Consider the following 23,755-nt stretch of genomic DNA (forward strand, 5'->3'; position numbering starts at 1 on the left):
TTCTGTGAGTACATGCTCATAGTTCAGTTAGTTCAGTTCAGTTCAGTCTCTCAGTCGTGTCTGACTCTTTGCGACCCCATGAATCACAGCACGCCAGGCCTCCCTGTCCATCACCAACTCCCGGAGTTCACTCAGACTCACGTCCATCGAGTCAGTGATGCCATCCAGCCAACTCATCCTCTGTCGTCCCCTTCTCCTGCCCCCAATCCCTCCCAGCATCATAACTGAGCCTCAAATAAAGGAATGGAATGCAAAGAGCAGTGGTAAAATAATAAATTAACAAGCATGTTGGTAAATCTATAAACCTAGTTATAAAAATGTGATTACCAATTCTGCTGACTATAAAGCAAAAGAGGGGGTTAAAAACAAGTACTAATAGACCATAAGAGCTTGGAAGATATATGTGGAAGCAGGAAGGAATTACAAATTTAAGGTCCTTGTAATCTTCAGGGAGCAGATGGAATATCTGTCAGTTGAACTTTTAATTGTGTTTTTGTTTACTTGCCTTTAAAATGGGGAAAATAACATCTACCTCAGGATTGTTATAAGAATTAAAAGAATTAACATACAAAAAGTACTTAGAACAGTGACTGGCATATAGTAAGTGTTTAATACATATTTTCAGTTCAGTTCAGTCACTCAGTCGTGTCCAACTCTTTGTGACCCATGGATTGCAGCATGCCAGGCTTCCCTGTCCATCACCAACTCCCAGAGCTTACTCAAACTCATGTCCATTGAGTTGGTGATGCCATCCAACCATCTCATCCTCTCTCGTCCCCTTCTCCAACCCACTTGATTCTTTCCCAGCATCAGGGTCTTTTCCAGGGTTAGTTCTTTGCATCAGGTGGCCAAATACTGGAGTTTCAGCTTCACCATCAGTCCTTCCAATCAATATTCAGGACTGATCTCCTTTAGGATGGACTGATTGGACCTCATTTCAGTCCAAGGGACTCTCAAGAATCTTCACCACCACCACAGGTCAAAAGCATCAATTCTTTGGTGCTCAGCTTTCTTTATAGTACAACTCTCACATGCATACATGACCACTGGAAAAACCATAGCTTTGACTAGATGGACCTTTGTTGGCAAAGTAATGTCTCTGCTTTTTAACATGCTATCTAGGTTGATCATAGCTTTTCTTCCAAGGAGCAAGCATCTTTTAATTTCATGGCTACAGTCACCATCTACAGTGATTTTGGAGCCCCCCAAATAAAGTCTCTCACTGTTTCCATTGTTTCCCCATCTATTTGCCATGAAGTGATGGGTCCGGATGCCATGATCTTAGTTTTCTGAATGTTGAGTTTTAAGCCAACTTTTTCACTCCTCTTTGACTTTCATCAAGAGGCTCATTAGTTCCTCTTTGCTTTCTGCCATAAGGGTGGTATCATCTGCATTTCTGAGGTTATTGATATTTCTCCTGGCAATCTTGATTCCAGCTTGTGCTTTATCAAGCCTGGCATTTCACATGATGTACTCTGTATATAAGTTAAATAAATAGGGTGACCGTATACGGCCTTGACATGCTTCTCTCCTGATTTGGAACCAGTCCATTTTTCCATGTCTGGTTCTGACTGTTGCTTCTTGACCTGCATACAGCTTTCTCAGGAGGCAGGAAAGGTGGTCTGGTATTCCCATCTCCTGAAGAATTTTCCAGTTTATTGTGATCCACATAGTCAAAGGCTTTGGTGTAGTCAATAAAGCAGAAGTAGATGTTTTTCTGGAACTCTCTTGCTTTTTCAATGATCCAACAGATGTTGGCAATTTGATCTCTTGTTCCTCTGCCTTTTCTAAATCCATCTTGAACATCTGGAAGCTCTTGGTTCACATATTGTTGAAGTGTGGCTTGTAGAATTTTGAACATTACTTTGCTAGAGTGTAAGATGAGTGCAATTGTGCGGTAGTTAGAGCATTCTTTGGCATTGCCTTTCTTTGGGATTGGAATGAAAACTGATCTTTTCCAGTCCTCTGGCCACTGCTGAGTTTTCCAAATTTGCTGGCATACTGAATGCAACACTTTTACAGCATCATCTTTTAGGATTTGAAATAGCTCAACTGGAATTCCATTACCTCCACTAGCTTTGTTAGTAATGATGCTTCCTAAGGCCCATTTGACTTCATATCCCAGGATGTCTGGATCCCAGTGAATGATCATGCCATCGTGATTATCTGGGTCATGAAGATCTTTTTCAAGATCTGTATCATGACTACACAGAAGAAGATAGTTCTTCTGTGTATTCTGTCCACCTCTTCTTAATATCTTCTGCTTCTGTTAGGTCCATACCATTTTCATTTTTTATTGCGCCCATGTTTGCATGAAATGTTCCCTTGGTATCTCTAATTTTCCTGAAGAGATCTGTAGTCTTTCCCATTCTTTTGTTTTCCTCTATTTCTTTGCACTGATCACTGAGGAAGGCTTTCTTATCTTTCCTTGCTATTCTTTGGAAATCAGCATTCAATGGGTATATCTTTCCTTTTCTCCTTTGCCCTTAGCTTCTCTTCTTTTCTCAGCTATTTCTAAGGCCTTGTCAGACAACCATTTTGCCTTTTTACATTTCTTTTTCTTGGGGATGGTCTTAATCCCTGCCTCCTGTACAGTGTCACGAACCTCTGTCCATAATTCTTCAGGCACTTTGTCTATCATATCTAATCCCTTGAATCTGTTTATCACTTACACTATATAATCGTAAGGGATTTGATTTAGGTCATACCTGAATCGTCTAGTGGTTTTTCTTACTCTCTTCAATTTAAGTCTGAATTTTGCAATAAGGAAATACATATTTTAGCTATTTTTATGAATATTATTATCAAAGACATCATATGATTTATTATAAAGGGGTAGAACAGTAAATTCTAGCTTCTTAAAAAACTAAGAGTTGGTATAAGAATATTAATATTAATATAGACCAAAATAGTTATTATGACAAAAGGGCTTTATTGCAAATAATAGAACTTTTTTCCCGTAATGAAAGAATAAAAGATTCAGTACCAGGAAAGGAATCCTGAACCTATGTGCATGAAAAATAAAAACTCAAGCAAGATGTGACAAAATAGGACAGTATTATAAGGAGAAATTCACAAGTCCTTAATCATAGTAGGCTATTTTTTCAGAAACTGATAAAATAGATTTAAAAAGTTAGGAATGATGGAGATAGTTTATGTGTTTGTTTTTATTGTCATTCAAACCATACTTTTTCTTCCAGTTTTATTGAACTAATAATTGACATATTGTTTAAGCTGTTCAACATAATGATTTGACTTACATACATCATGAAATGATTATCACAGTAAGTTTAGTGAACATCCATCACCCATTTCACTTTCTGCTGTTGTTCTTTAGTCTCCCAGTTATGTCCTACTGTTTGCTACCCCATGGGCTGCAGCATGTAGGCTTCCCTGTGCTTCACCATCTCCCAGAGCTTACTCGTTTCACATAGATATAAATAAAAGGAAAAAATTTTTCCCTGTGATGGGAGCTGTTAGCTTTCTCTCTTAACAGCTTTCATATATAACATACCACAGTATTAATTATATTCATCATGTTGTATGTTACATACCTAGTACTTATTTGTCTTATGACTAAGGGTTGTACCTTTTGACTGCCTTCATCTCATTCCTCCTTCCCACTACTCTGTGCCTCTAGTAGTATTCCATAGTGGCTGCACTAATTTATATTCCCACTAGTAGTGCATAATGATTCTCTTTTCTCCATATCTTTGTCAACATTTGTTGATTCTTCTCTTTTTGATAATAGCCATTCTGACCACATATGAGGTTTGGTTTGTATTTCCCTGATTATTAGTCATTTGAGCATCTTTTCATATGCCTGCTGGCTATCTGTATATCTTCATTGGAAAAATGTCTGTTGAGACCCCCTGCCCATTTTATAATCAGGTTGTTTGGTTTTTTGATGTTAAATTGTTTACGTTCTTTGTATATTTGGGATATTAACTCCTTACTAGACATATCATTTTGAAATATCTTTTCCATTCAGTAGACAGTAGTTTCCTTTACTATGCAAAACTTTTTTAGTTTAATATGTTTCCATTTATTTATTTTTGCTTTTGTTTCCCTTGCCTGAGAAGATAATATCAAAAAAAAATATTACCAAGTCCGATGTCAAAGATCTTACTGCCTATGCTTTCTTCTAGAAGTTTTATGGTTTCAGGTCTTATATTGGAATCAGAGTATGAAACTCTAGTTTTGTTCTTTCTCAAGACTGTTTGGCTATTTGAGTATCTTTTTGTTATAAAGTATAAAATATTTAGAATTGAGTGATAATAAAAACATGTCAGCACTTAGAGGAAAAAATTTATACCTAAACATGGCATGATAATGAAAGCATTCATAGTGGGTTCACATTTATCAATGCATATATTTTAAAAAGATGACTGAAAACTAAAAAGCTGAACATTCAACTCAGAAAGATAGAAAAAGAACAATAGAACAAACCATAAAAAGTAGAAGAAAATAGGAAAAATATAAATAGAAAAATATTACATAGAAATTGTTCGATTAAAAGAATAATAGGATCTCATTCACCTCTTAGCCTACAGACTCCAACTTGATCTGCAATAACTCTTTTAGAAAAAAAATTTTAGTATGTGACATCTCAGACAAGTAATTTTAAACCTCTCTGGGTCAAAGTTTTCCTCAATTCTTAATTCCTGGTTTGGGACCAAAAGATCCCTGAGATGTGCCAAGTGTAAAGTATATTTATCAAGAAGCAGCATGATACTGGCCTAAACCTGCTTGAACTTTAAATTAATTTGTTAGTAAATAATCATAGCATCTTGGCTAATAGAATAATCTTTGTAGCTAAATGGCTGGATTTAGATCCTGACTGTACCACTTACTAGCATTGGAGCTTCAGATAAATTTTATGACCATTCTGTGCATTTGTTGTCTCATCTGCAAAATGGGAGTAAGAATGACTATCTCAGAGGTGTGCAAATTAACTAGTTAATATAATGTAACATTTAAAACAGTGCCTGGCCCTAAAGGCACTTCATCATCACCATTGTTGATTATACTTCTAAACATTATTATCATTATTATCTATTGAAAGATATCCTCATTAGTTCAAGAAAGGGCTTCTGGGAGCCTTACCAGAAAGTCCAAATACAATTTTTAAGGCAGTCCCGATTCAGTGATAATACATTTATCACCAGTGTTTTGTGAAACTACATTTAAAGGGAATCAAGTACACAATTATTGGAGAAGGAAATGGCAATCCACTCCAGTGTTCTTGCCTGGTGAATCCCAGGGACAGGGGAGCCTGGTGGGCTGCCGTCTGTGGGGTCGCACAGAGTTGGATACAACTGAAGCGACTTAGCAGCAGCAGCAGCAAGTACACAATTATTAATCATATATAGTGTAGCAAGGAAGAGTACGTAGAATCCACAGTACTTTAGTGTATGTTAATTGCTAATAACATGGAATGAAATAAGGAAAAGTGATTATTAAATAAGTGAAAAACTCTTGTTGTGATAGAGTCCACTCAGTACTCTTTGATAACTGATCCAAATGTTATTCTTTGAGACATTAAAATTCCTCCTATTTAACAATTGAAATGTCTATTGTTGAAAAGCATAAATCCTGGGTGCTTCTCTGATGGCTCAATGGTAAGTAATCTGCCTACCAATGCAGGATACCCGGGTTTAATCTCTGATCTGGGAAAATCTCACATGCCTCAGAACAACTAAACCTGCGCCACAACTTTTTTTTTTAATTTATTTATTAATTGAAAGATAATTGCTTTGCAGACTCTTATTGGTTTCTGCCAAACATCAACATGAAGCAGCCACAGATATATATATGTCCCTTTCCTCTTGAACCTCCCTCTCATCTCCTTCCCCATCCTACCCCTCTAAGTTGTTACAGAGCCCTGGCTTGAGTTCCCTGAGTCATAACAGCAAATTCCTATTGGCTATCTATTTTACGTATAGTACTGTAAGTTTCCATGTAACTGTCTCCATACATCCCATCCTCTCCACCCTCACCCCCGTCCCTTGTCCATAAGGCTGTTCTCTATGTCTGTGTTTCCACTGCTGCTCTGCAAATAATTTCATCAACTTTTGCACCTGTACTCTGGAGTTCAGGAACTGCAACTACTGAGCCCTCGACCCGTAACTACTGAAGCCTGTGTGCCCTAGAACCCGTGCTTCGCAGCAGGGGAAGCCACCACAATGAGAAGCACTCACGCAACTAGAGTAGCCCCAGTAACTGCAGCTAGAGAAAAGCCTGCACAGCAACAAAGACCCAGCACAGCCAAACATAAATAAATAAAATTATATATATATATAAAAGAAAAACAAAACATAAGTCCTTCCATGAGAAGATTGAAATTAATGCTATTAGTTATGTTTTATAGTTCGTGATATCTGACTAATCCCCTTATAATATCTGAATATTTAGAAAGGCCTAAAACACCTGGTGAAAATTCAAATAAAGCAGTCTTTTGCTGTTTCTCACCTAGCACTACTGACTGCTTTTTCTAAAAATGTGAAAAATAATTAATTACAGGTTAAAAGAACAAAGTAATATGGTGGAACTTTATTGAATGGAAATAGCTTAATTCAAAATTCAGGAAGTTAGTATTAATCTTTAGGCAACGATTAATACTGTTTTATGAAATAAAAGTATATAATGTATTTTTCATTTGTGGTTTTTCTATTAAAAACACTTTTTTTGAGAGACAGATTTTAATGAACTTACTTCCCCAAAGTTCTCCAAAATCATAAGTAAAATATTGTTACTCTTTTCCCCATTCATCTTTTATTAAATAAACTCTTAACCATATTGACTTATTCTATTTGGAATTTAAGGATACCAATAAATCAAATAATGAAAAGTTAATAACAAGAGGTAACTAGGACTTTAGCAAAATTTCTAGACGTGCAAGTTTTTCTGTTTTGGGCATTAAAGACTATTATGAGATAAAAATTTAGTTATGACTTATTTTTTTGAGAGAAGGCATAAGTTCCAAAGTAACAACGAGGGAAATTATTGTTAGTTTCTGAACCACCTCAGTCAATGAAATTGTAAATTTCCTCTAGAAATAGAAGCAAATGAGAGTAATGGAGTACAAATTAAATGAAGAAAAAAATGTCAACCAGCAATGGATAGTCTGTTCCAGACAATATATTTTTTAATGTGTTAATAAATCACACTTAAATTTTAAAGAAGTTGCCTTCATGTTATATGCGTATTTGATTTCATCTGGAAGTATTGGATCCTCCTGCAGTATTATCTAGAACTATGCCATCCAGTACATGTACATGTTGAACATGTGGAGTGGGACTGATCTGAATTGAAATGTGCTATAAGAATACACACCAGATATTAAAATCTTAGTTTGGAAAAAATAATATATATAATAATTTATGTAGATTGTGTGTTAATATAAGAATATTTGGGTATATTGGGTTAAATCAAATATTCAAATTTGACTTTTGCCTTTTATAAAAATTTTGTTAGTAGATTTTAAATTAATAAGTGACATTATATTTCTTTTGGAGAGTATGAGCTTGTTTTTCATGGTGCATTGTACCAATTTTTTAGAAAAGTAGTAACTGCTAGTTGTTGAGCAAATGGAGCTATATTAAAATGTGTAGTGAAGGTGGCAATGTTTGTATTATAAAAAATGAATTTTCTTCACTGATTTTCATTAGTAGTAATGAGTTTGGATTATTCATTCATTTGCTTCTTTATTCATTCAGTAAAAGGCCAGTATATGTAAAACACAGAATCTCTAACTATGCTAATGTGTCCTCAAGTATGAGGACTAAGTCAATATGCACTTTTAAATTGAAGTTTAAAAGTTGATTTACAATATTGTGATTTACAGCATAGTGATTCAGTATTTTTGCAGATTATATTCCATTGCAATTTATTAGAAGATAATAGGTATCATTCCCTGTGCTATACAGTGTATCTCACTGTCTTAGATGTAATTATCTGTGTCTATACATCCTAAACCACTAATTTGTCCCTCCCCTTTTCGCTTTCCCCTTTGGTAACCACAAGTTTGTTTTATCTGTGAGTCTGTTTCAGTTTTGTATATACATTCATTTATTATATTTTAAATTCCACTTATAAATGACACCATGCAGTATTTGAAATATCTTCAAAGGCATTAAAGGTATTTCCAAGAGTTTACTAAATCATTTAGCATTTAAGCAGTCAGGTACTTTTGTCCCTAAAATTATATTTGATTTACTGTGCTATCATGAGGAGCTCACTATTTTCTAGATATTAGTATCAACAATTCCTTGTTGTTAACTGTGAGACAAAAAAATAGGAGTTAAATAATATAAACTGGAAACTTTAATAATTTTTATTAAAATATTTGATGAAAGCATCCTGTATAAAGTAAAGTTTATATTATTCAGTTGGGTTTATCTAGTTTTTCTTTTTAATATACCAAGCCCCAATAGAAATTTTATTCAAAAGATTGTTTCTTCTGTATAATATAATCCATGAATAAAAAATTAGAATGGAAAAAAAATAAAAATAAAAAATTAGAATGGGAAATAAAAAAGAAACAAAGTACCTATTGCAAAGTTCTTCACAATATTGCAAAAATTTTCCCATACCAAATTGCAGGATACTTTTTCATTAACTACTGTTCTTTCATTTGTCTACCCTTTTATTTTTTATTTAAAATTTGGTGATCTAAATTCTATTTAAAGTTTGACAATTTTGCTTTAACTTTATGTTCCTTTTATTGCACACATAGGAAAGAGGGAAAACTTGAATCACCTCAGTATAAACAAAAGAATGGAATCTACTATGCAAGACAATGAGTAAGTTTGTTTTTGCTGAAATAATATGCATGTGTCTTAAAAAGGTCATATTTGTTAAAGTGATGTTTTAAGATAAATCATTTCTTTTGAGAAATGAATGGTTTATAGAAATGTTTATAGTTTATAGAAATGAATAAAAAGTCTGTAGAACTATTTTTTCTTAAAGAAGTAACATACTTTATTTTTGATGTGTTTTAACAGTGTTCATATGATGGTGATATGCATGCATGCATGCATGCTAAGTCGCTTCAGTCATGTCCAACTCTGTGCGACTCTATGGACAGCAGCCCACCAGGCTTTTCTGTGCATAGGATTCTCTAGGCAAGAATACTAGAGTGGGTTGCCATTTCCGTCTCCAATGATGGTGATATATGATACCTTAATTTTAATAGCCATTTAGCCCAGTTCTCCCAGTCTATGCTTAAGAAACTAGCTTAGGGTAAAACTGAGGAAAACACCCTCTTTGGATGGAGAAGTAATATATTAATTTACAACATGAGACCATAAGACCCCAATGGATAGATGCCTCATTTTCCTCATCTTTACCCATCCATCACACTGTATGGCACAAAGAAGATACGGCTGGAAAAGTAATGGATGGATGGAGAAGTAATATTTTAGAACATAATGCCTAAAAAATAACTGGTTCAGGAGATAGGAACATAGTGAAGCCAGCAGAATGAGGAATCTAGAGGAACCTAGAAGGCTTATTGGCCATCAGTCAACAATTTTCATATTGGCCTGTCAATAGTGCCTTGAATGAAATCGTTTTGTGTAGAAAGCTACTGCCTGTGTATTCTGGAAAGAATATTTATATCTGTTCACTACGACTTGAAAAATTGAAATAAGCAGAACAGGGAGTTGAATTTTCATAGTAGTTCATGTGTTCAGCTCATTTACTTTTCCAGCTGTATCTTCTTTGTGCCATACAATGTGATAGATGGGTAAACATGAGGAAAATGAAGTATCTACCCACTGGGGGCTTATGGACTCATGTTGTAAATTGATATACCTTCCCTGACTTAGAAGTGGGTTATAGGTTATGGTTCAAAATCTTATTTATTTATTTAAATTGAAGTACAGTTGATTTACAGTCTTGTATTAGTTTCAGATATACAGCACAGTGATTTAGTTTTTTATATGTGTGTGTGTATTCTTTTCAGATTCTTTTCCATTATAGGTTGTTACAAGATATTGAATATAGTTCCCTATGGTATACAGTAGGTCCTTGTTGTTTATCTGTTTTATATATAGTAGTGTGTATCTGTTAATCCCAAACTGCTTATTTATCCCTGCCTTCCTCCCCCACTTTTCCCTTGATAACCATAAGTTTATTTTCTATGTGAATGTGTTTCTGTTTTGTAAATAAGTTCATGTCATTTTTTTTTAATTCCACATATAAGTGATATCATATGACATTTGTATTTCTCTGACTTGACTTCAGTTAGTATCTCTAGGTCCGTCCAATTTAAAGGGCATTATTTCATTCTTTTTATGGCTGACTGATACTCCATTGGGTTATACCACATGTTGTTTATCCATTCATCTGTCAGTGGACACTTAGATTGCTTCCATGTCTTGGCTATTGTAAATAATGCTGCTATGAACATTGGGGTGCATGCATCTTTTTGAAATAGAGTGCTTTCCAGATATATGCCCAGGAGTGGGATTGCTGAATGATACGGTAACTATTTTTAGTTTTTTAAGGTGCCTTCCTACTGTTTTCCATAGTGGCTACACCAGTTTACGTTCCCACCAACAGTGTAGGAGGTTTCCCTTTTCTCCACACCCTCTCCAGCATTTGTTATTTATAGACTTTTTGATGATGATCATTCTGAGCAATGTAAGGTGATATGCACTGTAGTTTTGATTTGCAATTCTCTAATTAGCAACGTTAAATGTCTTTTCACGTGCCTGTTGGCCATCTGTATGTCTTCTTTGGAGAAATGTCTATGTAGGTCTTCTGCCCAGTTTTTGATTGAGTTGTTTGTTTTTTTGTTAGCGACTTGTATGAATTGTTTCTGTAATATGGAAATTAAGCTCATTGGTTCCCTCATTTGCAAATGTTTTCTCCCAGTCTGTAGGTTGTCTTCTCATTTCATTTATGGTTTCCTTTCCAGTGGAAAAATGTATAATTTTAATTATAGCATATTTGTTTATTTTTGCTTTTATTTCCATTACTCTAGGAGACAGATCCAAAAAAAATATTGCTGTGATTTATGTCGAAGAGTGTTCTGCGTATGTTTTCCTCTAAGAATTTTATAGTATTGAGTCTTATATTTAGGCCTTTAATACATTTTATTTTTGTATATGGTGTTAGATAATGTTCTAGTTTCATTTTTTACATGTAGCTGTTCAATTTTCCCAGCACCACTCATTAAAGAGACTGTCTTTTCTCCATTGTATATTCTTGCCTTCTGTATTGTAGATTAATTGACCATAACTGCATGGGTTTAGTTCTTGGCTTCCTATCTTTTTCCATTGATCTATGTGTCTGTTTTTGTTCCAGTACTTGACTGTTTTGATGAGTGTAGCTTTGTAGTATAGTCAGAAGTCAGGGAGTCTAATTCCTCCAGCTCTGTTCTTTCTTAAAATTGCTTTGGCTATTCGGGTTTTTTGTGTTTCCATACAAATTTTTAAAATTATTTGTTATAGTTCTGGAAAAAATGCTATTGGTAATATGATACAGATTGCATTGAATCTGTAGATTGCCTTGGGTAAGTATAGTCATTTTGACAACATCAATTCTTCCAGCCCAGAAACATAGTATGTTATGTCTTTCTATCTGTTTATGTTGTCTTCAATTTCTTTGAATTCAGCATCTTATAATTTTTGAAGTAAATCCTTAGGTAGGTTTATTCCTAGGTATTTTATTCTTCTTCATATGATGGTAGATGGGATTATTTCTTTGATTTCTCTGTCTTTTGTTGTTAGTACATAGAAATGCAACTGATTTCTATATTTTAATTTTGTATCCTACAGCTTTACCAACTCCTTGATGAGCTCTAGTAGTTTTCTTGTGGTGTCTTTAGGATGTTTTGTATACAATATCATGTCATCTGCAAACATTGACAGTTTTATTTCTTCACTTCCAGTTTGGATTCCTTTTATTTCTTTTTCTTCTCCAATTGCTGTGACTAGAACTTCCAAAACTATGTTGAATAAAAGTGGCAAGGGTGTGTGGTTACTGATCTTAGAGGAAATGCTTTTAGCTTTTCACTATTGAGTATGATATTAGCTGTGGATTTGTCATATATAGTCTTTATTATGTTGAGATATGTTCCCCTGTGCCAACTGAGAGTTTTTGTCATAAATGGATGTTGAATTTCATCAAAACCTTTTTCTGCATCTATTGAAATAAATGAAATTTATTATTCAGTTTGTTAATGTGTGGTATATCACATTGATTTGCTGGTACTGAAAAATCTTTGCATCTCTGGGATAAATCCCATTTGATTATGAGGCATGACCCTTTTAATGTATTGTTGGATTCAGTTTGCTCGTATTTTGTTGAGGATTTTTTCACGTATGTTCAACAGTCGTATTGGCCTGTCATTTTCTTTTTGTGTGATATCTCTGTCTAGTTTTGGTATCAAGGTCTTGTTGGCTTCACAGAATGAGTTTGGGAGTGTTCCTTCCTCCGCAGGTTTTTTAGTTTCAGAAGAACAGGTTTTAAATGTTTGATAGAATTCACCTGTGAAACCATCTAGTCCTAGACTTTTGGTTTTGGGCAGTTTTTAAATTACTAATTCAATTTCTGTACTTATGATTGGTCTGTTCATATTTTCTATCTTTTTCTGGTTCAGTCTTGGGTCTGAATAATTTTTAAACCATTTGAATGAATCTTAGAATGCATTTTCCATACAAATTGTGTTGTAATTTGTGGTTAAGACCTCATTTCAGGCTACAAGTATATTTTTTTCATAATGTAGGTAATGTATAGTATTAATCAGTGGTAGTCTGGGTAAAAAAAAAAAAAATATGGAGAATGCCACATAGAGTATAATAGGGACAAAAATAAGAGTTTATCAAAGAGGTCTCCTAGTTTGACATCTGTATATATCACCTGTACCCCTTTATCTTTTTATAGCTGCTTTCCCTAGTCATACTCCCCCCAGTCCAAATATTTTTATGTGCTCTATCCCACAAATAGTTTTGTTATAAATTACTACTCCTCCTTCCTTTAACCAAACTTCTAGCTTCCTTGGTGAAACAAATTTCAGCTAGATATTAAGATAAAAACATTATTTTTTAACTCACTTAATATATTTTAAAATAGACAATAGATGTACATAATAGAAACTCAAATTGTCCAAAAGGATATATAGAAATCAAGTGGCAAGCAATGATTTTTGAATCACGTATATTCTTAGATTTCCTTTATTATTTTATAAAACCATTCAAAAGACTTATATCTTTTAAATCTGACTTATATCTTTTAAATCTGAAATTAAACTATTTCATGCTTTTAGATAAGTTTTAAGTGATTATAACATTTTATGATTTGTTTTGGCAGTTGTATTAGATTACAGTTTTCCAGAGAAAGAGAAAGAATAGCAGATGTGCATACATATAGTAGTGTAATAATGAGAATGAAATATAGTGTGATATAATAATTATTGATTAATAATGAATTGTATATAATTACACATATAGATAGACTTACTGTGAAGAATTGACTCATGCAAATACGGAGGCTAAGTCCTACAATGTACCGTCAGCAAGCTGGAGACCCAGCAAAGCCAGTGGTGTAATTCCAGTCCAAGTCTAAAGGGCTAACCATCAGGAGATCCAGTGGTGTGAATCTCAGTTCAGGGGCACAAGAGCAATGTCCCAGCATGAGCAGACAGGCAGCAAACTCAACCTCCCATCCTCTACTTTTTCTTCTTTTCAGAGCGTCAGTGGATTGGATGATACCCATTCACATTTGGGAGGACAATTTACTGAGCCAGTAAACAAAGACACAGGAGCCTGGTGGGCTGCATTCCATGGGATCGCAAAGAGTTGGGCATGACTGAGCGACTAACAATTACTAAACTAAGACAGTTACATAGTAATGATTTTCTAACTCCATCATCCTATTAATTGGCCTTTTTTTAATTCATGAATTCTCTTTGTATATGAAATATGTATATTTCATTATATGCAATTTTATCACATCTACCACCACAGTCAAGGCCTTTTTTTAATTCATGAATTCTCTTTGTATAATGAAATACGTATATTTCATTATATGCAATTTTATCACATCTACCACCACAGTCAAGACATAGAATAGTCCTCTTTGCTATATAAAGTGTATTTTCAATCACTGGCTTATTCTCTTGTAGGCAAAAGAGTAACTTATTTCTATACTTATCCAAGTAAAGCCTTTTTAATAGTAATGTTATGCTAGAATCAGGTTCTGTTTTTTTTTGTTTTTTATCTATACAATTTAATTGTGACAATTAACCATATTTCAGAACTCTAATTTTCTCTTTACTGTATTTTAAGTATTTGATCATATGTAAGAATACTGACTTATGTATCACTTTCTGCTTAAATGAAGGTCTCTGGGTAACTTAGTAGAAAATATTTATTGAAAACATAGGAGGGTTCAGGATGGGGAACACATGTATACCTGTGGCGGATTCATTTTGATATTTGGCAAAACTAATACAATTATGTAAAGTTTAAAAATAAAATAAAATTAGAAAAAAAAAACCATAGGATGAAGGTATAATTATGCTTATATTCTGTAGGCAATCAAAGACTAAGAGGGAGACAAGTATTTACTTTTATTTTCAACTGTTTAAAATTCTGGACAGAAAAAAATGGAAACTTTCTTCCAAACATCAGTATTAAGATAAGCATGCTCACTTTCACCACTAGTATTCAATATTTTACTGGAAATTCTAGCCATAGCAATTAGATAAGAAAAAAGAGTAAAAGGCATCCAATTGAAAAAGAAGAAATAAAACCATCTCTTTTTGCAGATAACTTGATCTTCTTGATCCTACATAGAGAGACTCCTGAAGAATGCACAAGAAGCTGTTAGTACTAATAAACAAAGTCAGCAAAATTACAAGGTATAAGATCAGTACACAAAAATCCATTGTGTTTCTATACACCTGCAGTGAACAGTTTGAAAGAATTGAAGGAGGCAATTCTGTTTATAGTAGGATTTAGAAGAATAAATCCTTCCTGGTTTCCTTGATGGCTCAGAGGGTAAAGTGTGTGCCTGCAATACTGGAGACCTGGGTTCAATCCCTGGGTCAGGAAGATCCCCTGGAAAAGAAAATGGTAACCCACTCCAGTACTCTTGCCTGGAAAATCCCGTGGACGGAGAAGCCTGTTAGGCTACAGTCCATGGGGTCGCAAAGAGTTGGACATGACTGAGTGACTTCACTTCACTTCACTTAGAAGAATAAAATATCTAGGAATAAATTTAACCACAGAGGTGAAAGACTTTGTACACTGGAAACTGCAAAGTATTGCTGAGAGAAATTGAAGAAGACCTAAATAAATGGAAAAACAATCTGCTTTCATGGGCAGAAGATTTAATATTGTTAAGGTATCTGTACCTCTACCCAAAGTGATCTATACACTTAATGTAATGCCTATCAAAATTCCACACCGTGTAAAAAATTATTCAGGCATAAAAATGATTGAGGTTCTGATACATACTGTATAGCATGATGAACCTTGAAAACATGGTAAGTGAAATAAGCCAAATACAAAAGGACGAATGTTATACAATTTCAGTTATGTGCAATATCTAGAGTAGGCAACTTTAAAGAGAAAGTATATCAGAGATTACTAGAGGCTAAGGGCTATTGTTTAATGTTATGGAGTTTCTGTTTGTGGTAATGGTAGTGGTTTAGTTGCTAAGTCATGTCTGACTCTTGCGACCTCATGGACTATAGTCTGCCAGGCTCCTCTGTCCCTGGGATTCTCTAGTCAAGAATACTGGAGTGGGTTGCCATTTCCTTCTCCAGCAGATCTTCCTGACCCAGGAATCGAACCCAGGTCTCCTGCATTGCAGGCAGATTCTTTACCAACTGAGCTACAGGGGAAGCCTGAAATAGTTCATTGTATTTGTTTTAGTCTGTGGTAATAGAATGGTTTTGAAAATAGATAGTGTTGATGGTTGTAAAGCTTTGTGAATGTAATTAATACCACTGAAGTGTACACTTTAAAATGGTAAAATGACAACTTTTATATTTTATATATATATATACATACACACGCACACACTACAATAAGAAAAAATTTTGAATTGAAAAACAACTACAGGGACAACATGACTATGCATTGTTTAACAAGATGGTAGCTCAGACCTTACAGTGAGCTCAGTCCTTACAAAAACATTAAAATCACAGCTCAGTTCAGTTCAGTTCAGTCGCTCAGTTGTGTCCAACTCTTTGCGACCCCATGAATCGCAGCACGCCAGGCCTCCCTGTCCATCACCAACTCCCGGAGTTCACTCAGACTCACGTCCATCAAGTCAGTGATGCCATCCAGCCATCTCATCCTCTGTCATCCCTTTCTCCTTCTGCCCCCAATCCCTCCCAGCATCAGAGTCTTTTCCAATGAGTCAACTCTTTGCATGAGGTGACCAAAGTACTTGAGTTTCAGCTTTAACATCATTCCTTCCAAAGAAATCCCAGGGCTGATCTCCTTCCGAATGGACTGGTTGGATCTCCTTGCAGTCCAAGGGACTCTCAAGAGTCTTCTCCAACACCACAGTTCAGAAGCATCAATTCTTCAGCACTCAGCCTTCTTCACAGTCCAACTCTCACATCCATACATGACCACAGGAAAAACCATAGCCTTGACTAGACGGACCTTTGTTGGCAAAGTAATGTCTCTGCTTTTCAATATGCTATCTAGGTTGGTCATAACCTTCCTTCCAAGGAGTAAGCATCTTTTAATTTCATGGCTGCAGTCAACATCTGCAGTGATTTTGGAGCCCAAAAAAATAAAGTCTGACACTGTTTCCACTGTTTCCCCATCTATTTCCCATGAAGTGATGGGACCGGATGCCATGATCTTCGTTTTCTGAATGTTGAGCTTTAAACCAACTTTTTCACTCTCCACTTTCACTTTCATCAAGAGGCTTTTTAGTTCCTCTTCACTTTCTGCCATAAGGGTGGTGTCATCTGCATCCTGCTGATAAAAAACAATGGAACCTACCAAAAAAGATACTCTGTAACCCAAGACAAAGAATAAGCCACAATGCAATGGTAGGAGGAACACAGTTGCAATAAGCTAGACAATCCACAAACTGGAAAATAATTCTATCACAGAAGTTTTCCCACAGAAGTGAAAGTCCTGGACCCCACATCAGGCTTCCCAGACTCGGGGGTCTGTTAACAGGACAAAGATCCCCCAGAGAATCTGGCTTTGAAGGCCAGTGGGTTTTGATTGAATTTCACAGGACTAGGGGAAACAGATTTTACTCCTATAGGGTGCACACAAAGTCTTGTGCACCAGCTCCTAGGGGAAAAGCTTAAGAGACTGGACCACACCTACCTGCTAGTATTGGAGGGTCTCTTGCCAAGGTGGGAGGCAGGTGTTGCTCACTATGGGGAAGAAGACACTGACAGTGGCAGTTCTGGCAAGTACTCATTAAGATGAGCTCTCCTGGAGGTCGCCATTTTCTCCCCAAGACCTAGCCCCACCCAACAGCCTGTAAGCTCCAGTGCTGAGACACCTCAGGCTAAGCAATCAACAGGACAGGAATACAGCCCCACCCATCAGCAGACAGGCTGCTTAACATTTTCCTGAGCATGGCCCTGCCCACCAGGGGGCAGAACCAGCACCCACCAGTGGACAGGAACCAGTTCCTCCCACCAGAAAGCCTGTGTAAGTATCTTAGCCTCATCTACCCGATTTCAAATCATAAAAGCAAGAATGATTGCAGCCTGTGGAATATAAACTGCAATCACAGAAAGTTAGACAAAATGAGACGGGAAAGGAATGCATCCCAGATGAAGGAATAAGATAAAACCCCAGAAGAACAACTAAGTGAAGTGGAGATAGACAATCTAATGGAAAAAGAATTCAGAGTAATGACGTGAAAATGATCCAAGATCTTGGGGAAAAATGGGAGACATATGTTGAGAAGATACATGAAATGTTTAAAAAAGATCTAGAAGAACTAAAGAACAAACAGAAGAACAATGCAGTGACTGAAATGAAAGATAACATTACAAGGAATCAATAGCAGAGCAACTGAGGAAGAACAGATAATTGGCTTGGAAGACAGGATGGTGAAGATCACTCCCAGGAAACAAAAAAGAATGAAAAGAAATGAAGAACTTGAGAAAATATTTGAAGCAATAATAGCTAAAAACTTCCCTAGCAAGGAAAGGAATTAGTCGCCCAAGTCCAGGAAGTGCAGAGAGTCCTAGGCAGGATAAACCGAAGGAGAAACACATGAGACACCTAGATTTCAAACTAATGAAAATTAAATTAAAATTTTAAAAAATATTAAAAGCAACAAGGGAAAAGCAACAACAAAACATACAGGGGAACTCCCATAACATTATCAGCTGATTTCTCAGCAGAAACTCTGCCGCTCAGAAGGGAGAAGCATGATGTATTTAAAGTAATGAGAGGGAGAACTCTACAACCAAGAACACTCTACCCAGCAAGGCTGTCATACGGATCAACAGAAAAATCAAGAGCTTGATAGACAGGCAAAAAAATATTAGAATTCAGTACCATCAGACCAGCTTTGCAACAAATACTAAAGGAACTTTTCCAAGCGGAAAAGGCCACTACTAGAAACAAGAAAATTACATATGGAAAAGCTCACCAATAAAGGCAAACATGCAGTAAAGGTAGGAAATCATCCACACACAAACATGATATGGAAACCAGCAGTTGTGAGAAAGGAGAGCTCTTTGAAATGAATTCAAATTTGAAATTAAAAGATCAGCAACTTGAAACAATCTTGTTTATATATAGACTGCTATATTAAAACCTCATGGTAACCACAAACTGAAAATCTACAGTAGATATACGCAAAGAAAGAAAAAGAAATCTAGACACAACACTAAAGTTCGTCATCAAGTCACAAGAGAAGAGAACAAAATAGGGAAGAAAAAAGGCTTACAAAAACAAATCTTAAACAATTTAAAAAACAGCAATACAACCATACATATTGATATTTATATCAATGGATTAAATGCTCCAACCAAAAGTCATAGACTCTCTGGAACGGATGCAAAAACGAGACCCATATATATGCTGTCTACAAGAGTCCCACTTTAGATCAGGGGACACATACAGACTGAAAGTGAGAAGATAAAGATATTCCATCTTTCTTGCAAATGGAAATGAAAAGAAAGCTAAAGTAGCAGTACTCATATCAGACAAAATAGACTGTAAAATAAAGACTGTTGCAAGAGACAGAGGTCCAACAGTCCAAGACAATCCCAGAAGATGTAACAATTGTAATTATATATGCACTCAACATAGGAGAACTCCAATATATAAGGCAAATACTAATAACATGAAAGGGGAAATCAGTAGTAACACAATAATACGGGGGACTGTGACACCCCACTTAAACATCAGTGGACAGATCATCTTGATACAATCAACAAGGAAACACAGACCTTAAATGTTACTTTAGACCAGATCAGTTCAGTTCAGTTCAGTCGCTCAGACCAGATAGACTTAATTAAGTATTTATGGAGCATTCTATCCAAAACCAGCAGAATACACATTCTTCTCTAGTGCATATAGAACATTCTTAAGGATTGATTATATGCTGGCCACAAAGCAAGCCTTGGTAAATTTTAAAAAATTGAAAGCATAATCAAGCATCTTTTTCAACCTAAATGCTATGAGCTTAGGAGAAACTACAAGAAAAAAAACTTTAAAAAACCACTTTGAGGCTAAACAATATGCTACTAAGCAACCCCATGGATCACTGAGGAAATAAAAAAATACCTAGAGATAAATGATAATAAAAGCATGATGATCCAAAATCTATGGGAGGCAGCAAAAATGGCTTTAAGAGGGATGTTTATAGCAATAAAATCTTACCTCAGGAAACAAAATCACCTAATCTTACACCTAAAGCAACTAGAGAAAGAAGAACAAACAAAATCAAAAGTTAGTAGAAGGAAAGAGATCAGAAAGATGAGAGCAGAAATAGAGATGAAAACAATAGAAAAGACCAATGAACCTAAAAGCTGGTTTTCTTTGAAAAGATAAACAAAACTGATAAAACTTATCAGACTCATCAGAAAAAAATGAAAGAGGGCTAGAATCAATAAAATTAGAAATGAAAAATAAATTACAACAGACACAGAAATACAAAGGATCATAAGCGACTGCTACAAGCAACTATATGCTAATAAAATGGACAATTAGAAGAAATGGACAAGTTTTTAAAAATGTGTAGTCTCCTAAGACTAAACCAGGAAGAAATAGAAAATATGAACAGACCAAGCACAAGTACTGAAATTGAAACTGTGATTAAAAAGTTAAACAAGGAAAAGTCCAGAATCAGATGACATCACAGGTGAATTCTAGAAAACATTTACACAAGAGTTAACACCTGTCCTTCTGAAACTAGCCTCAAAAATTGTGGAGGAAAGAACACACCCAAACTCATTCGTGAGGCCACCATCACTCTGATACCAAAGCCAGACAAAGATACCACACACACAGAAAAGAAAATTAAGGCCAATATCACTGAAGAACACAGACACAAAAATGCTCAACAATACACTAGCAGTCTGAAACCAACAAAATATTATTAAAAGAATCATATGCCATAATCAAGTGAGATTTATCCCAGGGATGTAAGAATTTTCAGTATCTGCAAGTCAATCAGTGTGATGTACCACATTAACAAGTTAAAGAATAAAAAACATACAGTCCTCTCAATAGATACAAAAAAAGCTTTTGACAAAATTCAGTGTTCATTTATGACCAACTTAGCATATTAAAAAGCAGAGACATTACTTTGCCAACAAAGGTCCATCTAGTCAAAGCTATGGTTTTTCCAGTAGTCATGATGGATGTGAGAATTGGACTATAAAGAAAGCTGAGTGCTGAACAATTGATGTTTTTGAACTGTGGTGTTGGAGAAGACTCTTGAGAGTCCCTTGGACTGCAAGGAAATCCAACCAGTCCATTCTAAAGGAAATCAGTCCTGAATGTTCATTGGAAGAACTGATGCTGAAGCTGAAACTCCAATACTTTGGCTACTTGATCCAAAGAACGGACTTATTGGAAAAGACCCTGATGCTGGGAGGGATTGGGGGCAGGAGGAGAAGGGGACGACAGAGGATGAGATGGTTGGATGGCATACTGACTCAGTGGACATGAGTTTGAGTGAACTCAGGGAGTTGGTAATGGACAGGGAGGCATGGCATGCTGTGATTCATGGGTCGCAAAGAGTCGGACACGACTGAGCGACTGAACTGAACTGAACAGAGACAAAAGACCTGTACTCCAAAAGCTATAAGACACTGATGAAAGAAATCAAAGATGACACAAACAGATGGAAATATATACCATATTCTTGAATTGGAAGAATTGATATTGTCAAAATGACTATACCACCGAAGGCAACCAACAGATTCGGTGTGATTCCTATCAAATTACCAATGTATTTTTCACAACTAGAACAAAAAAGTCTTAAAGTTTGTGTGGAGACACAAAAGGTCCAGAATAACCAAAGCAATCTTGAGAAAGGGAGCCTGATTGATCCAGCTCCGTTTTTCTGACTTCAGACTATACTCAAAGCTTCAGTCATCAAAACAGTATGGTACTAAAACAAAAACAGAAATATACATCAATAGAACAGGATAGAAAGCCTAGAAATAAACCCTCACACCTAAGATCAATTAATCTACAACAAAGAAGACAAAACTATGTAATGGAAGACTGTCTCTTCAATAAATGGGGCTGTAAAGACTGTACAGCTGCATGTAAAAAGATGAAATTAGAACATTGTTTAACATCATAAAAATAAACTCAAAATGGATTAGAGACTTAAACGTAAAACTAGATACTATAAAACTCTTAGAGGAAAACATAGGCAGAACACTCTTTGACATAAATTGCAGCAGTATCTTTTTCAAGCTGTCTCCTAGAATAGTGAAAATAAAAACAAAATGAAACCTATTTAAAATTAAAAGCTTTTTCACAGCAAAGGGAATCATAAACAAAATGGATAGACCATCCAAAAAATGAGCAGATGACCTAAATAGACATTTCTCCAAAGAAGACATACAGATGACCCAGAGGCACATGAAGATACACTCAGCATCACTAATTATTAGAGAAATGGAAATCAAAACTACAATGTCACCTCACACCAGTCAGAATGTTCATTATCAAAAAAAATCTATACAATAGAAACAATAAATGCTGGAGAGGGTTGGAGAAAAGGGAGCCTCCTTCTTCACTGTTGGTGGGAATGTAGATTGGTACAGTCACTATAGAGAACAGTATGGAGGTTCCTTAAAAAACTAAAAGTAGAGCTACCGTGTGATCCATCAATCCCATTCCTGGGGATATATTCAGAGAAAAACATGGTTTGAAAGGATGCATGTACCCCAGTGTTCATTGCAGCACTGTTTATGATAGCCAGGACATGGAAGCAACCTAAATATCCATTGACAGATTAATGGATAAAGATGTGGTACATGTACACAATGGAATACTCCTCAGTCATTAAAAATATTGAAATAATGCCACTTCCACCAATATGGATGGACATGGAGATTATCATACTAAGGGAAGTCAGAGAAAGACAAGTACGGTATTGTGTGGAAAGTAAAAAAAAAAAAAAATAACACAAATGAACTTATTTATAGAATAGAAACGGACTCACAGACTTAGAGAATGTAGTTATGGCTATCAGAGGGGAAATGTGGGAGGGAGGGAGGTATAGATTGACCTTTGAGAGTATATAGTGTTAGTAGAGTAGTAAGGGAGAAATCTGAATATTAGAATTTAATTTCAATATGGAGGAAGTGGAGATTGGCTTAAATCATTGTTTTGAGCAGTAGTTTGTGGTGGAGAGAATATTCTTTAAGTAAAAGGAGAGTTAAACAGAGGGAATAAAACAAATAGGTAGAAAGTCCAGGATTATACATTAGAAAGACATGTGTGTAGCAGAAGGTTAGGGGATTGGGAAAATTAGCTTTCTTTTTAAAAAAATTTTTCCAGCTTAATTGAAGTATAACTGAAAAATAAAATATGTATATTTAAAGTATATAATGTGATACGTATTCACTAAAATAATTATGACAGTTCGGTTAATTAACACATCTCACATTGTTACCTTTTTCTCTTTGTGAGAATGTTTAAGATGTACTCTCTTTATCAGTTTGAAGTATCACTTACTGTCTCCAGCACTCTTAGTCGCTCAGTTGTGTCCTACTACTTGTGACCCCATGGACTGTAGCCTGCTAGGCTCCTCTGTCCGTGGAATTCTCCAGGCAAGAATACTGGAGTGGGTTGCCATTTCCTTCTCTTAAGGGATCTTCTCAACCCAGGGGTCGAATCCAAGCCTCCTGCATTACAGGCAGATTCTTTACCATCTGAGCCACCAAAGTATACAATGTAGTATTTATAGCTACCATGCTATGCATGGAATAGCTACCATCAGATCAGATCAGATCAAATCAGTTGCTCAGTCGTGTCCGACTCTTTGCAACCCCATGAACTGCAGCACGCCAGGCCTCCCTGTCCATCACCAACTCCCGGAGTTCACTCAGACTCATGTCCATTGAATCAGTGATGCCATCCAGCCATCTCATCTGTTGTCCCCTTCTCCTCTTGCCCCCAGTCCCTCCCAGCATCAGAGTCTTTTACAATGAGTCAACTCTTTGCATGAGGTGGCCAAAGTACTGGAGTTTCAGCTTTAGCATCATTCCTTCCAAAGAAATCCCAGGGCTGATCTCCTTCAAAATGGACTGGTTGGATCTCCTTGC

At 35.7% G+C, this 23,755-nt stretch overlaps 1 protein-coding gene across 5 annotated transcripts in view; it reads left to right on the forward strand.

Moving 5' to 3' along the window:
• The window catches only part of ITGB3BP (integrin subunit beta 3 binding protein), a 106,823-nt gene that overhangs the window by 50,378 nt on the left and 32,690 nt on the right, over nt 1-23,755 (forward strand). For all 5 annotated transcript variants that reach the window (XR_011565851.1, XM_019957331.2, XM_070786428.1 and 2 more), the window contains exon 4: nt 8,738-8,804. Coding sequence is in view for 4 of the 5 variants with exons in the window: in XM_019957331.2 (XP_019812890.1) it covers nt 8,738-8,804 (67 nt within the window). In the remaining variant the exon portion in view is untranslated. The remainder of the gene's footprint in view (nt 1-8,737; nt 8,805-23,755) is intronic.

This window comes from Bos indicus, chromosome 3 (genome assembly GCF_029378745.1).
Source record: "Bos indicus isolate NIAB-ARS_2022 breed Sahiwal x Tharparkar chromosome 3, NIAB-ARS_B.indTharparkar_mat_pri_1.0, whole genome shotgun sequence".
NCBI lineage: Eukaryota > Metazoa > Chordata > Mammalia > Artiodactyla > Bovidae > Bos > Bos indicus.